General features: G+C 44.6%; 1 protein-coding gene across 2 annotated transcripts in view; it reads right to left on the minus strand.

Moving 5' to 3' along the window:
• Positions 1-260: 260 nt before the first annotated feature.
• Positions 261-15,315, minus strand: part of KCND3 (potassium voltage-gated channel subfamily D member 3) — a gene marked incomplete at both ends in the record, with an annotated part of 103,416 nt that continues 88,361 nt past the window's right edge. The window contains 5 exons of one of the 2 annotated variants that reach the window (XM_082778323.1): positions 261-465; positions 2,332-2,579; positions 3,530-3,586; positions 6,307-6,399; positions 12,724-12,825. In XM_082778323.1, coding sequence (XP_082634449.1) covers positions 261-465; positions 2,332-2,579; positions 3,530-3,586; positions 6,307-6,399; positions 12,724-12,825 — 705 coding nt within the window. The remainder of the gene's footprint in view (positions 466-2,331; positions 2,580-3,529; positions 3,587-6,306; positions 6,400-12,723; positions 12,826-15,315) is intronic. The other variant, XM_082778324.1, reaches the window with a different exon arrangement.

Consider the following 15,315-nt stretch of genomic DNA (forward strand, 5'->3'; position numbering starts at 1 on the left):
TCTGCCCTGTACCATGGCACAACGTACTCTCCATGCAGATTTTACTTTTAACAAAACTCTTCCTCCCTTTCCTAATCCTTCCTCAGTCCAACGCATGAATGCAAGTCTGAAGAAAGCTGCCTCGTTAGGTCTCCATTGCTAATTCGATGACAAAATGTCAGGTTCGTCCATCCAGGCACAATTTGCAGCAAGAAGGGAACATGGAGGTGTGGAGGGAGAGGGGCACTGGTCTTCCAGCCTCCTTCTGTGCATGAGACATCTTACAAGGCAGAGACCTTGACTATGTTGCTCGTGGTGGTGGTAGAAATGTTCGTGGAGTGGCCCGGGCTGCTGGGTGGAGGTCTGCTCTCACCTTCTGGCGTGAGCGCCGGCGGCGTGGGGATGCTGATGATGGCTGTCGTTATCTGGGCAGCTTTGCAGTTCGGTCGTAGCCCATCATCTGATTTCATGTTGAGACTGGAACGACTGGAAAACAGAGTTAGTGGTGTGGCTTTTTTTAAAAGCAGACAGTAGAAAGGGTAGGAATGGGGTTTGTTCTTAAGTAGTGTCTTACTCCTCTGAACTAAAGGCACCGAAATACTCAGAAGAATCCACCTAAATGCTCCCCCCAGTTCCTGCAATGCATCGTTCATTTCTACCCAGTTCACAGTGCAGGTTTTAAATATTCCTCGTGGTTAGTCTATAGCTTTTGACAGGGCAAATTGTTCCACGTTTCCACTTCATTCCTGCATAATTCTAGTGTAATTAAGAGGGTATCTAAATACACAATACTGTGTACTCCGTCTTTTTAGAGCACAGGTAGTTCTTTCTGAGAAAGAGATGTTGTTTTCCTTGCATTTCGAATGCCTCTTTCAAATTCACTGTCCCTTGATCTTTTCTATTTTTTTTATCTCTGCAGTAGTTTCAAGGATCTGGCAGCTGGGAGCATTCTTATTAGATCTGCATCAATTGCATCCTATAATTAATTACAGAGTGAAAATGATAGGTTGATTTCTGTGCATCTGCACAGCTACAGGAGTCTGCTATTACCAGCCCAACATGTTCATTTTAAACACAAGGCCTGTCCTTTTAAAATATAAAGCTCCCAGTTGGAAAGCTACTGCTGTTGTTATCTCAGAGTGACTCACCAAGAGGATGTTTTGTGATCTCTCAAGCATCCCAAGAACACCACAGAACCCATTCTGCTCCCTGGTTACCTCAGTCGCAAGCTGAGACTGGGGCATTCTTGGAGCCTGGGTGGTTCTGCCACTGGCACACAGCACGCCCAGCGAGCTGCATTCCACATAAAGTGCAACTCAAAAGCTTTTTTTTTCTCTCTCTATTCTTTCACAGTTTGGTAAGCAAGTAACATAGCTAACAGTGTTGACATTTAAGATATCATTGCTAGCATCTGATATAGCACACACTGGAAATGGGTTCATGTTCCCCTGAATTACTGTATCAGGTGCTGGTTTAAACTACTGTCATCTTGAAACTGCAACAGCCTGAGACTTGTTTTGTGCTTATTCATTCATAATTCATCCTCTGAAATGCTGTTCTGACTTCTTCCTGGCACAAAGTAGCTGCTTTGCTGCCCTAAAGGCTGTTTTGTTTCAGTTTCCAGATCCCTTTGATAGGAGTGGGGAGGAGAAAAATCATAGCTTCAGAAACAGCCCAGTGCTCAAGAAGCTTAATAGGCTGAGGAGGATTTAGAAAGTCATTTAATAACTGCAAGAAATACACAGCAAGGAAAGGATTTTTCAGTAAGTTTTGTGTGAAATGATGCTATCTCAAAATTTTCTATCAGAAGAGTAATGTGTTACTGACGTCTCTCTAGGTGAAAGCTGTGAAGACACCATCGTGAAATTTCTCCTGGTTTGTTTCTCAGTGCTGCTTGTTGCTCACAGCTGTAATTCAGACTCGTATAATAAAAAACAGTGAGCTGAGTGTCACTGGTGGACCAGGGCGGTGTGTACAGCTCTCTGCCAGCTTTGTCTGGCAGCCTGTGATCAGCTGGCTGTCGCTGCCTGCTCCCATTAAGGGCTTGGAAGCACTGGGCTATCTGGGCTATATCTGGGCTATATCCTTTTTCTATGTCCTGCCTGGTCAGAGAAGAGCTGCACTAGAGTCGAGCTTTCACCTGATTCTCCCCCAGAACAGTTACAGGGAACAGCTAGGAGCAACTTTCCTCGGGTTGTCATTAGAGGGAGGAAAACAACGATGCTCTGAGCTCTAGACCCTTCTCTTTTGCTGCCAAACAGGCCTCTAAGAAGCTGCATCAAACATTGAGTTGGATGACGTACTGCAGGGCTTTGCATGCAGTAGTTAGCAGTGAGAGCCTACTTACTGTACCTGGTTGTGAGTGAGGGCTGCTCGCTGCACTGGATGTGGATGGTGCTGAGCTCCTGCATGCTACGGAGGCGAGTGGCTGGCACACTGGAGTTGGGAAGGTGAGTGGTCTTCTTGTTACGGCGAGAACAGCAAGAGGTGGTCAACCCGTGGTGACTCGACAAGGAGGGGCTCCGAGAAGACGGGTAGTTCTGCATCGAGCTCTCCATGCAGTTCTGCTCGAACAGCTGCTCATCAATGAACTCGTGGTTCTGGCAGGGAAAAGAAGAGCGCTGTTACTCCCTGGTAGCAGTACCGGCCGTGACCCAGCAGCAGGTTGTTTTCAGCACCACCTCATGCTAGGCTGGTGGGCTGTGTCAGTACCTCGTCTGTGTAAGATGCTTTGTGCCTGAAAATATTTGTACTAGGCAGATCTTAAAAAGTCACTCTGCCCTTCTGCTCTCTGCAATCAGGAGATTTTGCTGTCCCACATCCATAGGGGAATAAGAGAAACTGTTGCAGTGACAGAAGCATGGTATAGTCTGTTAATACTGCTCTATTTACATAGCTGGAGCTGGTTAATATAGTGTCTGATTTTCCTCTCATTTTTGTGTCTGAATTCTGGAAGTGGCTTCAAAGTCTCTGCAATGCCGCATGGTTACTAAACCCCAGAGAGGAGGAGTTTCAGGAACTTTTCTGTTTGTTCCTGGGGACAGGGTTGTGTTGTGTTTGGAGGACCATCTGGACCTTTAATGGACTTGCAGGATGTTGCTTGTACTGGCTATTGGGTGCAGAACATACCTGCATTTCACTGGGAGCTTCTATTAACTGAACGGAAATAAACGTGGCAGCTGAGAGTGGGAAGCAGGTAGGGGAAGGAAATTCAGAAAGCTGTAAGGAGTTTTTGTGCTAAGGAACAAGAAATCCTGAAAGAAAGAACTCTTACGCACATACATGAACACCCAAATAATTCTAGTGTACATACTTATCCAGCCCCTGTCAGCATCAGAAAGGATGCGAAACAAAAGCAGCTATGGTGAAGGCAGCCATCAGTTTTCACTGGAACAACTCACAACTCTCAAAGGAAATGAGCACTGGGTAGCAAAAAGAGGCACGTGCACAAACTCCCAAGGACAAGACCAGGAACGAGAAAGGAAGCAAACACTCTCCAGACACATCACAGAGATCATAGAGAAAGCAAATTGAATTAAAAAGGAAATACCTTGATGGTGGAAGTTCGTACAGATAACAGGGGATCATCCACAAGATAGGACAATCCCTACGGACAACATGCCAACAAAAGATAAAAACACAATTGATTGTCCATTCCGGCATTCAGAAATTTAGTCCCAGCATTGCATCTCTTGTCTCAGCATTCCGGCCGGCTCACTCAAGTTTGAATGGGCAACCAGACCTTCTCTTTTCCAAACCTTGCTTGAATCAGACCCGTTTGTTCGTTCCTTCTCACCCTTGAGCTTTTTCTTGAAAATAGAACAAGGCTGGTTACAACTTTATTGCTTTGATCTTTTGAGAGCCACAGGCAAAGGAAAACAAAGTTTCAGCTGCTGATTCACAAGTAATGAATTGGAATTGCATTGCCATTGGGTCACCAATGGATATGAGTTTTGGTTATGGTCTGTGAGAACATAGAGGAAAGGTTTGGGTTGAAGGACTGGATTCAACGCACTCAGCATTTGGAGAAAGTGTGGCATGTGAATGTCCATATTCAATGCGGGAGTCAGGAGGAGTGGAAGAGCTCCTCTTCTTTGAACAAACTCCATCTGTTGTGTTAATATGACAAAGTAGCCTTTATTATGGCAGCCACACGTACTTTAGAGTCACTTTGTCATTTTATACACCAGATTTCTGAGCCATTCACAGCCATTCAATTATAAGACTGTATGCTCGTGGCGACTGCAGGTACCGTGGCAATAAATAAAGGCACTTTTCGAATCTTTCTGCCTAGTTTGAGGAAAGGTGAATTGCCCATTGAAACAAGTGTGCAGCCATGGTACATTCCTCATTCCATTCCTGCAACTTCATCACAAAATGACTCTGCAGTGTTTAAAAATTCTTTTTTTTTTACAATCTAAGGTTTTTGGGGGAGAAATGCCGCATAGTATTTTATGAGTTTATTTGAAGCTTTAGAATTACAGCACAGGCTGATTGAACAATTTGGATTGGTAACTTGAGACCAGAATCCAACCTAGCTGTGTGATTTAATAAAAAAATCCATGGTTATAACTGGCTGAAATATGTGGGGGAAAAAGCATTAAATACGGTGCAGATTCTCCCTCTAGGTTTTCATTCAATTCCGAGTATCATTGTTATTGCCAGCCGTTGCTGAAAAAAGCAATGTTTGAAACGTTTTCAGCCACTGAGATTCACTGAGCAGGGTTGCGTGCTGGAGGCAGCGTGGCTTTGTTAATGTGGCAAGCCAATACATCCACAAATTAGGACTGGCTTTGTTACTTCCAGCACCCTAGCTGGCCTGTTGGTAATGGAGTGACTCACGTGGCTCCCAGAGATGCCCACGGTGTGGAGGTCAAAGCGCCTATCAGCTTTTACAAGGTTGGGGCCTTACAAGAGCAGACCCTGGAGGCAGGGCTGCCAGCTTTTGTTTGCCTCAGCCAGTTTGGTAAAGTTTTCAAATGGAAGTATTCATGTGAAATATGGGTCACGGCAGTAAAGCTTTTAAGCATGAAGTTCTAAACCGAAGAGTCAGATTGTGAAATATCTGCTTGTTATGTAACATCCAAAACTGCTAGAGACAAAGGCAAGATGAGTCTTATAAAATGGATTCAATAGTCATTGATACAGGAAGAATCAGTTCACTGTCCTTAGAAAGGTGACCTTCTTAGCTCATTGTGATAAAGCAGCTGTGCTCACAGGTCACTGTAATTAACCAGTCTTCTTCTTCCAGTGTATCGCTGAAGCCTAAGTGATGTTATTCCAGCATAAGCCAAACTATGGAAGTGAAGGTGATTTGTCTAAAAGAAAGCTCTTGCAAGTCAGAAATCAAAAGTACATTTGATGATGGATGCAGGTAGAAAAAGTCATGAATATTTCAAATGTTAACCTCTCTTCATTCTTTCTAGAATGAATCATGGTATAGATAATATGTTCCTTTACTGCATAACCTTTTATATAAACCTGGAAGTAAAACATACGTATCAGATAAATATCTGAAATGTTCCAAGAGACTTCTGCGTACAGAGTAACTTAATAACGAAAAAATAAAATTCTTACACCAACACCTTGCACGACACAAACAGAAAAGTCATTGTCAGAGAAACTGCTTGGCTGGCTCTGAGATAAATTACTGTGTCTTGCGACCAGAAAAGATACGTGCAACCTTTAAACCCACTAAGAGAGTTCATCTGCTCTGCTCCATAAAAAGGGCTAAAGGTTGATTTTTCCAGCCTGGTCCCCGGTTGGCACAGACCAAGTTGGGGTTTGTACTCGCTGATAGCAGCTTCTTCCTCTTAAGACAGCAGAAGTGTCCAGTGGTACTGAGTGGCACAAGCAACGAGTACATACAAAGTGGGACTGACAGCACAAGACAAATGCAGTTTGTTTCTCTTTCAGAAGCACTGAAAAACTTAAACTCAGTATGCAGCTGGTCTATAGGATCTCCCTCCCTAACCCCTTGCTGAAAAGTTATTTGTATTCCAGTGAACTGAGCAACCTGCTATTGACTTTGTACTGGTGTAAGTGACTGGAGTAGCAGACGATCACACCCCTATCCCTTTGTACAGTGATTTTTTAAATTTTTTTTTTTTAAAGACTCGATGAAATTGAAATACATTTATTCCATTGCAGGGTATTCTGGGGGAACGGGGGTGTCAGTCTGATCTGGCACAGCTTGGAGGTCCACCTGGGATGTGTGCCCACCCAAGTGGCAGTTCAGAGCATACTGTGTGCACAACTTGTCCTCACGAAGCCTGGGACAGGCACAAAGACTTAGTAAGATGTAGAAAGGGTTGTGTTGCTACTTACGGTTGTTTTTTCCAGGCAGTGCAGCAGGTGGTGATGTTGGCTTTCAATTAAGGAGGTGCCTTTAGTCATATGCTGTTCATCTTCGGTGGATCCCTAGAGTCAGAAAAAGGGGAGGGAGGAACAAAAAACCCAAACCAGGTGTAAAACCATGAAAACAAACAACCACCAGCTTTCACAGGGATAAAGATGATAATTTCAGCATTGTCATCTCTCAGGTTTTTCTCATGAATCTCATGAGAGTAAATCTTCTTTTTTTTATTTCCTTAATGATTTGGCTAGTAAACTCAGGTGCGAAAACGAGCTTTGATTCAAAACCAGTGTGTTTCTAGCCATTTTGTAGCTGTGGAGGAAACACTGCTGTTGTGTGGTGGAAAGGCTCTGGAACCAGAAGGTAAATAAAAAAAAAACCTCTGCTGTTTTATTTTTCCTAAAGCTGTTAAGACTTTTAAACTTGTCGCGACCTTTGAATGCCAACAGATGTGCCTTGAACTCTGCTGTCTCTCAGGAGACAAAGCATGTGCTGCCTTAGTTCTGCTGAGCTGCTGGCTCTGCTGGCACTGGCGTGTGTTGTGCTGGGACCTCCCGAGGCACAGCTCAGCGCCAGGTCAGAAAGTGTGAACGTGGGCTTCGTGTGTCAGACTTTGTAATGCTGCTCCTGGAGGCAGGACTCCTAGGTCTGTCTCTTCTCTATGTGGACGTGGCCAACTGTTCTCCTCACAGCAGTGGTGAAGGGTTTACGTCTATGTGAAACGCAGCAGCAGTTCCCTAGGAGGAGGGTCCGTCTCCATTAGGTTCTCATTGAGCTGGGGCTTTCTCTCTGTAGAATGGGGTCCTGTGTTTGATGTCTCATTAACACGGTGCCCAGGAGCGCAGAAAACTGAGAGGGAACCCCCTGTGCATCACCTAACACAAAATCTGAACAAGACAAGCCTGACCAAAGAGCTCCTGATCCAGATATTTGACTGGCTGTGCAGCAGGACCTGTGCAGTGAGGGACCGGCTTTCCCCCAATTCCCCATGTGCTCAAACGGCTTAAATGTGGCTAACAAATTTCTTAGCTAATCCAGAGAGTGGGGTGTGTTCAGAGTCAAACAGGCAGATAGTATCTTTGGGGAAGGGATTGGGTACAAGTGAGAGTATTTATGTCAAAAACATGTTAAAAGGAGTGGTCCCTCCTAGGTAGGTGTGGGAAGAGCTGGGTGGGATAAAGCTGCTTTTGGCATAGCGATTTGAGGAGTCAGCAAGACTTATTGGGGCACTCCTGTTGGTTTATTTATTTAGCTCATGCAGAAAGCCTGGCACTGAGCACTCATCAGGGTAGCAATAGGCCACCTTAGTCACCCTGAGCAGGGGGAGGGAATGCAGTGCTCTGTGCTTCTGATCTCCGCGCTGTATCAGTGACTCAGGTGCTTGCGTTCCCCAAACTGCGGCATCTGTCACTTATGCTGTGATCTGGTGATCAGATACACCTCAGAAATGGAAGGAAAAGCAGTAATAGAGGTTGTTTAGAGAGTTTCTGGGATATTTAAGAGTCGGAATTATTTTTCTCACTCTCTCTGTTCCGCCGTGGGAGGTTTAAAATCTGGGTTGTTTAGGACGTTTTTTCACTGCTCCTGTTTAAGGTCCTTGATCTTAAAATTCATTGCAGTTCCGTGACACATTAATCTGTGCATGTCTTTGGTGGCTAGCATTTCCAAAGACAATTACATGCATTAAAATGGCAATTAGGCGTTGTGCAATGTTTCCCTGTGCTCCCTAGTAAGGGGTGCCTGGTGTCTTCTGTAATGCCTAAATCTGAAAGTCAAAACTGGGTGCGCATGGCTTGAGTCTCTGCTTAGCCACAAACCAGCAGGATCTGACTGGTCAGGACAGAAAGTGGGTGGGATGGGAGATGCAGCAGAACCTCTTGGCAGAAGTGCCAAGACTTTGTTTGTTGCTCTAAAGGGGGTCAAATTCAGCTGTGCTTAAGGCGTTGCTTTTAGATACACCCATGTGGCACAATGATTCACTGCAAATGTGCCACTTCCTGGATGGCTCTGCAATCCTTAAGGCATAACTCTGTCTCTGACAGATGCCAAAACATCGCTGAATTGGTACACTTAGAAAGCTGACTTTCTGTACGCAGAATTAATAGATTCCTCTGGGAATGCTTCTTAAGCAGGTTATGGATTTTTTGTTGCTTTTGTTTTGGAAGGTTGAGCATTCCCAGAGGTATTTTTAAGAGTAGCCTAAAAAAAATAATCAGTTCCATTCTTCTTTTTAACAATCCTCCTGGTGAACTAACACAGCAAGCAGATCCTGTTTCTACCCCACTGAGATTACTGACTCTGGTGAAGTCTGTGTTGGAATATTTCCCAAGGAGGTCCCTGCAAGCCTTAAAGCAAATATAAGACTGCACTAAAATGCTCTGGAAAAGGAGGGAGGAAGAACAGATATTGCAAAAAGTATCTTTATGAGAGGATTTGCTTGAGACAGAGACAAAGCTTCCCTACTTCTGGCAGAAGACCGAAGCCAAATGTCACATTTTGGCAGCACGATTCAGTCTCTTTCTCTGCCTTCCATTACAAGGCAAATGTTGCCACTGATGGAAATGGATCAAGGGATGGCAGTGACCAGGAATAAAGTGTAGCATCAGTGAGTATGATTCCTACCTTATCTTTTCACCTTTTTTCTTCAGCCAGATAGGTGTTTTCAGAACAAGAAGGCATGCAGCCTTTCAGAACATCCTAGCATGCAAATTAAGAGAGATCTGCAGGCACTGCACCTTGAACAGGAGAGTACCAACGCTGCACAAATGATTAGCATTTTGATAGTGCTGCTGAGGACTGTGTAGCTACAGAGATTGCATTAGTGGTACCTGTGTTACTGCAGGCAAACAAAATCTGTGTCTTCATTAGAAAGTCTGGCTGTAAGGAAAAAAATGGTGGGGGGAGGATGGGGGCTGGCTTGCTGTTTGAGCTGGGTGCCAGTTTTGCAGGGTTTGATGCCAGCTCCCATTCAGTTTGTTCTTGGAAGGCGTTTGCTGAGCTGTTGGTTGCTTCGAGGGAGACTTAAACACACTGTGGCATTGGTTCTGAAGTCCAAAATGTTTCCACTACAGAGGTGTCTTCTACTTAGTGGTTCAGCGCACGAAATTGGACGTTGGTGAACTGAGACGAGCTGGTTCAGTGGTTAGACTGTCCCTCGCCGTGAGAATGGCTATAATGCTTATCTATGGCTAAGCAGATTCTGCTTGTGAAAAGGGACAGGACCTCACAACCTACTGTTCCTAGGATATACGCTGCCTAGCATTTTAGCTAAAAGGGAATTTCGGCTAGCTGTACAAGGAGATTACCACTAAGAGGATATGTAGGCTGCTGCCATGGGAAGAAGCTCACCATCTCTTGAGTGCTTGTGACATAAAGCCCACTAAAAAGCTCTCTAAATGAGAAGAAAAAGCTCTGAGTACTTGGTGTCTAGATGGCAAATGCAAAATGCTACAAATCCACGTCTCTAAAGTCTGTGTTCTTGCTAGGAACAGAACTTCTTCCTGCTGCTGTCCTTGGATCAATCCTTTCCTTCATGTGTTCTTTACTCTGCTGCAGGGCTACAGGCTGAAGACATGCTGTTCCCTCGAAAGACGCCGTTAGTGTGTTCGTTCTGGTGCTAATGAAAGGAAATTCTGGCACATGTTCCGGAATCTTGAGCAGCCCTTCTCTCCCCGTTTATTAGTGTGACTGCAGCGTCGGAGCTGGGGGATGTTCTGCAGCAGATTTTTTTTTTTTTTTTTTTCCCCCCTCAGTTAAGCCCTCAGGGTGTCAGACTGATGGGCAATCTGCTGGACGCTTGTAAAACAATTATACATTGATCACAGTACTGTGTGATTGCTAATGATGAAAGTGATAATATCTCATCATGGCCACATCATAATTGCACTTGGAATTGCTGCTGGGTACCAAAGAAGCCCAATGGCAATCTGGCCACGTGAAGTCCGTTCAAGTTAGCATGAGTCCTGGGCAAGGTATCAAAACGGGATGTGCACCTGACCAATGAAGCAGTTTGATACTAATTTGACTGAGGGATGTACACAGTATGTGGATAATACTTTTGTCCCTACTATAGCGACTGTACAAGTCGCATTCCTTCCTTCACTTTTTTTTTTCCAGCCTAAAAATTTGGCTGGCTAGACTGTGCTGTCATTCACATCTTGTACTCTCTTAAGAATAGTTTGTTCTGCTGCCATAAAATGAAAGGACACAGAATCTTGCCTTGTGGAATTTAAGTGGTCGTGTATACCTTTCTGACAAAGGGTGCCCTGCAGATCTGTAGTGATTTATTGTCCCTGTCCCTGGGTGGAGAGATGTCTTGGTTCTTGATTCAGGAGCTAGGGTAGCCACAGATCATTTCCTGGCAGTGGTGCAGATACCAGCCATGGCTTTGGCAGGTGTCTTGTTCTAGTCCATGATATTCCTGTGTGGCACAGGCAGATGGTAGTTCTGCCTGCCTTCCCCTTCGCCTTTGCTTTTGGCTGTTTCATCTGGAAGTTCCGTGGGGTGGGGATATTTTCTTACTGTGTAATGATAAAAATGTATATAACGTTTGGTGCTTTCCCAAGCAGAGTTCATGGATCTTACTGGGCTGTGGGGAAGTTGTGTTAATGTTTAGAGCTGTAGGCCCACCAGAAAGCAATTTGCACCCAGGAAAGCTTGGGAAGGCCTGCTCTAGGCACTAATCTATATCTAACTTTTTAACGGGTAGGAGAAATCCTTTAGAGACTCTTCAGAAATGTTTTTGTTATCTTTTCTGTGTGTGCAACAGCTTGCTAGCCAACAAAAAGACCCTTCTTCCAATTATTTTTTGGGCAGGTGCCAGAAAATGAATCCATTCAGCCAAATATTTCTCTCAACCTCGTACATTTTGGATTTAAGCATTGGTGTGTCAGCTGCTCTCCTGTGAGCGCTCTTGGCAGGGAGTTTTGGTTGATGAGAGATGTGAGGAGATTCATGTCGGGATGACAGGCTGGAAGATCAAGTGAAAACTGTGTCCATGCTAAGCTCCTCTGGCTTCTTTTTTTCTTTTTATAGAAATTTAAAGCAAAAGTCTAAATTATAGCCAATTTTTGGACTGTTCCTGAGTAACGACACAGTAGACTCAGCTGTGGTGGTGTCCCACTCCTGAGCCTTTCCTTGGTGGGGATTAATCTCTGGACTACCTGTGACCAGTCTTCATGGTCTCAATATTTTCTTGCTATAGAAACTTTTCTCGAGCTGCTGAAGAGCAGCATGTGGTTCAAGAACCACAGATTTTCCAAGTGTCACTGCCGTTTGTTGAGCAGGGACGTTATTTGTGTAGTTATTTGTGTAGATGATCAAACTTGTTTTGGAGGGGAGCACAGAAACTGATCCAGGCATCCTGCCTTCCCAATCCGTATTTCACGTAAAGTATGTTTGAAAGCTACTCCAGTTACAAAAGACCAGACTCCCTTATCTAGGTCTGCACTGAGAAACATCCTAGCTGTAAAACCAGGTGATGCACACCCTGCTTCTGGGTGCTGGACCTGCTGATCTTGGGTAGGAATGGGCTTGGGTCCTAGCGAGCAGCTTGTAACACCATGAGCTTGAAAGGGGTTTTCAGCTTTGATTTTACAAATGCAAACATCCTGGCAGGGATGTATGCCAGGGAAAATAGACATTTGAAGGATTAGAGCCCCAAGTAGGGATGCACGAACAAGCGCAAGGTGGCTCTGGTGGCTCAATTAGGCATTCTTCGTGTCATTCTTTGCTCCCCACCTGCACGAAAGGCTGCTTTATTTGAAATGGAATCCATGAAATGTGCTAATACCTGCTCTGGTGTTGATCAGGCTTAAAGTAATAACCTGTTCTCGTTTTCACTGATTCTGCTGAGCAATCTGACGCGCTTCCATTTCTTCTTCTCATGAATAGCTAATATTAGCCTCCAGATGCCTTTCTATTAAAAATAAACCCACCACCAAACTGTCTGAAACAGGAGCTAGGGAATATTTTCCTGTCCTGTTAGGCAGATAGTCCATGTTAGGGAGAGACTTCTAAAAATAAATAACTATATGTTGAACGACTGCAGATATTTATAGCCCAGGCAGACGCTGGGTGGTCCAAAGCAGTGCAGCTCCCACAGCTTCATCACACTGAGGTTTGAACAAGCTGTGAACCTGGCCTCTGCTGGAAGGCCAGATCCTTTCCCGGCTCAAGAAGGAGCCCAAGGAAGTATTTTTTCCCCTGCTTCAGTCCTGCAGCTGGACTCAGCACACGCAGTAGTGCAGGTACAGCCCTCCAGGGAGGCTGCTGTGCTGCAGGGCCAGCAATGCGGGTGGCAATGGGGAGGGAAGGGGAGGGAGCCCAGGGATGGGTGGGAGCAGGGAGCTGCCCAAACTCACGGATGGAGGTGTTTTGTCAGCACTCACCGTCAGCTCGAGGGCTTCGTTCAGGAGGCCGTTGCGCTTGCTGTGCAGGTAGGCGTTGGAGCTGCCCGTTTTGGCCACTCGAATCCTCGCGAGCCGGGCTTTCTGTGAAGGAGACAAATAAGCTGGATTTATGCTTTGGCACACCAAGCGGTCAGGCCTGTGCTGTCTGTACCAGGACGAAGGCAATGTCAGGATCTCACTGTACCTGAAAAAACCCGGGGATGAAACGCAGGGGGTGTGTGGGCAGGACAAGGCTGCTGGAGAGAACAGCAAGCACAGGGCTGTCTCCAGGGCCCAGATGAGCACGTAGATCTGAAGAACATAGCTGACACAGTGTTAGTGGTCTTTCCAGAGATAAGAAACAAGTTCCTGCAGCAAACACACTGACACCTGGTACCCGGTGGTGGTGGAGATGCTGCTGAGAGGCGTTCTGAGGGAGCGGAGCTGGGAGATGTTTGGTAACGTGCTCACTTACCAGTCAAGTAGCAAAGATCCTTGGTTCGTCAGGAAACACTAATGAAAAGTCTACGTTCCTCATCCTGAGGTAAACAAAGGCACCTTATGTGTTCCTTTTGTCCTCTGCGCTGGCGACGTTAGTTCGTTAGCTGTGGTGTCTGACAACATAGGACTGTTTGTCCCGAAACATGCATCTCTGTGGAGAATGACAGAAGTCATTCTGCATCAACACTCTTCTCATTTTTATTTATCCCTGACCTTCTTGACATGTAGAGGAACAAGTTAAATGATAAAAAGCAGCCTGGAACAAAGCAAGCAAGAAAAACTAATAAGGCCCTCTTCTCTTTTGATCACACAGGTTTTTTAGCTTTCCAGTTAGTCTTTTCAAATGTTGCCTGCTTCTCTGTCAAGTGCTGATTTGCCTTTTTCTTTTCTCCTGTTAATTTATGACTCAAACACCATTAAAAGTAAATACATGAAATAGCTGTGGCTATTAAAAATAATTACATTGTGCTGTATTTTAAAATGCTGCATAATCTTTTAAATAACATGGAACTCGTGATTTTCCTTTCTAATTAGAGGTGCTAATGGGTATACACTGTATGAACAGTAAAGCCAAGAGGCAAATATCTGCAGTGGGTCCAGAGAGTGTAATAATTCTAGGAGCTCTATTACTGCACATGCATGAGTGACTCTGGCCCTCAATATTTGAAAGATTTGTTTAACCTTAAAGAGCTTCCGCTTAAACAGGCAATTTCTTAGAAAACAACACGCACAGGATGGTGCTTTGCAGCCTTAATTAGGAGTCACAGACTATGAACAGCCTGAAAAATAGACATGCTTTTTGGCACCCCAAAATGGGGGCATCCAAAATTGAATTTCTTTTCTAGATTTCACCTAGATTTCATTGTCCCATTTTAATGTTAATACTCCAAGTATATGAGCGTGAAATCTGATGAAAATTACTCTATACTGAAGATGCAACAAGAATATGAAATTTGATCTTCATTTTTTCTGAGGTCTTTGCAAACTTCTCTTGCTCTAGGACCTAAATAGGGACTGGTCTCAGACTGGAACCCAGAGCAAAAAAAAATCAGATTAGAAGCTAGGAGTTGCAGGTGACAGCCAAGTCTCAGCCTGTGCTCCATGATGTTTACTGACACTGGTGTAACTCCTGAGTGAACCTGCAGATGACTTAGGGGAGGGAGTGGGAATAAGGTGTCAAAGACTGGTCCTTTTCTTAATTACGTGGTACTTTCTCCCTGTTAGTTACATTGTCATGTGTGTCTGTTGCTATCCACAATGATCTTCTCTCTTCTGTAATCAGGGCTGGATGGTGGATCTAGTGATGGTCTTTACAGTGAGGCTCTGGCAACCACAGAAGACTTTTTCCTTCCTGTTCCTTTCTGTGCCTGACAGAACATCAGCTCCTTTTGCTGCAGGAAGTGTGCGAGTCCCTCAACCTACCCACCTCACATACAGCAGGAAAAGTTCAGTTGCTATCATCATCGGTTCAGTCAATTGTTAAAGTGGATTCAGTCTTAGGCTCTTGTAATGAACATTATTCCCTTTGCCTTCAGGCTAGCGGGAGATCAAATATTAATAGCTGTACTCCACATGGACTGGAGATGGTTCGTTTCTGAGGTCTGTTCCCTTTTCTCTTTTGAAACAGGGCCACTAGCTATCTTAATAATTAAACCCCATAGCTTTTGTAGTTTAGAACAGACGTTGTTATTTTAAAAAATGTCAGTGGGGCAGGGCAGAAATTAATCCTATTTTCCTTACACAAAAGACTGTCTAGGATAGTCACATCACCTAACTCTGTGCCCCCATCATGATTAAATTTGGTAGATATCTTGATTAAGTCAGCTAGAGAAGTTAATTAAAATAGGTGCCTAAAATTGGTTTGGCCCTCCAGATAATTTCCCAAGTTGGACTAGAAACAACTCCAAAGCTATGGTTCACGGTTTTTATGTAAAAATCTGTTTATGTGTAAATGTGCATTATTTAGAAAGCACGTCTATCAAGTTGTGTGAGCTTCACAAGATGTCTAGGTAGGTGTTTTGTGTTTCTGCAGGATGCAGTACTTTAATCACACCTGAGAGCAGCACAGCAGCTCTCCCCTGGCATTGCAGT

This window comes from Aythya marila, assembly GCF_965140915.1.
Source record: "Aythya marila genome assembly, chromosome: 24".
In the NCBI taxonomy this organism is placed as follows: domain Eukaryota; kingdom Metazoa; phylum Chordata; class Aves; order Anseriformes; family Anatidae; genus Aythya; species Aythya marila.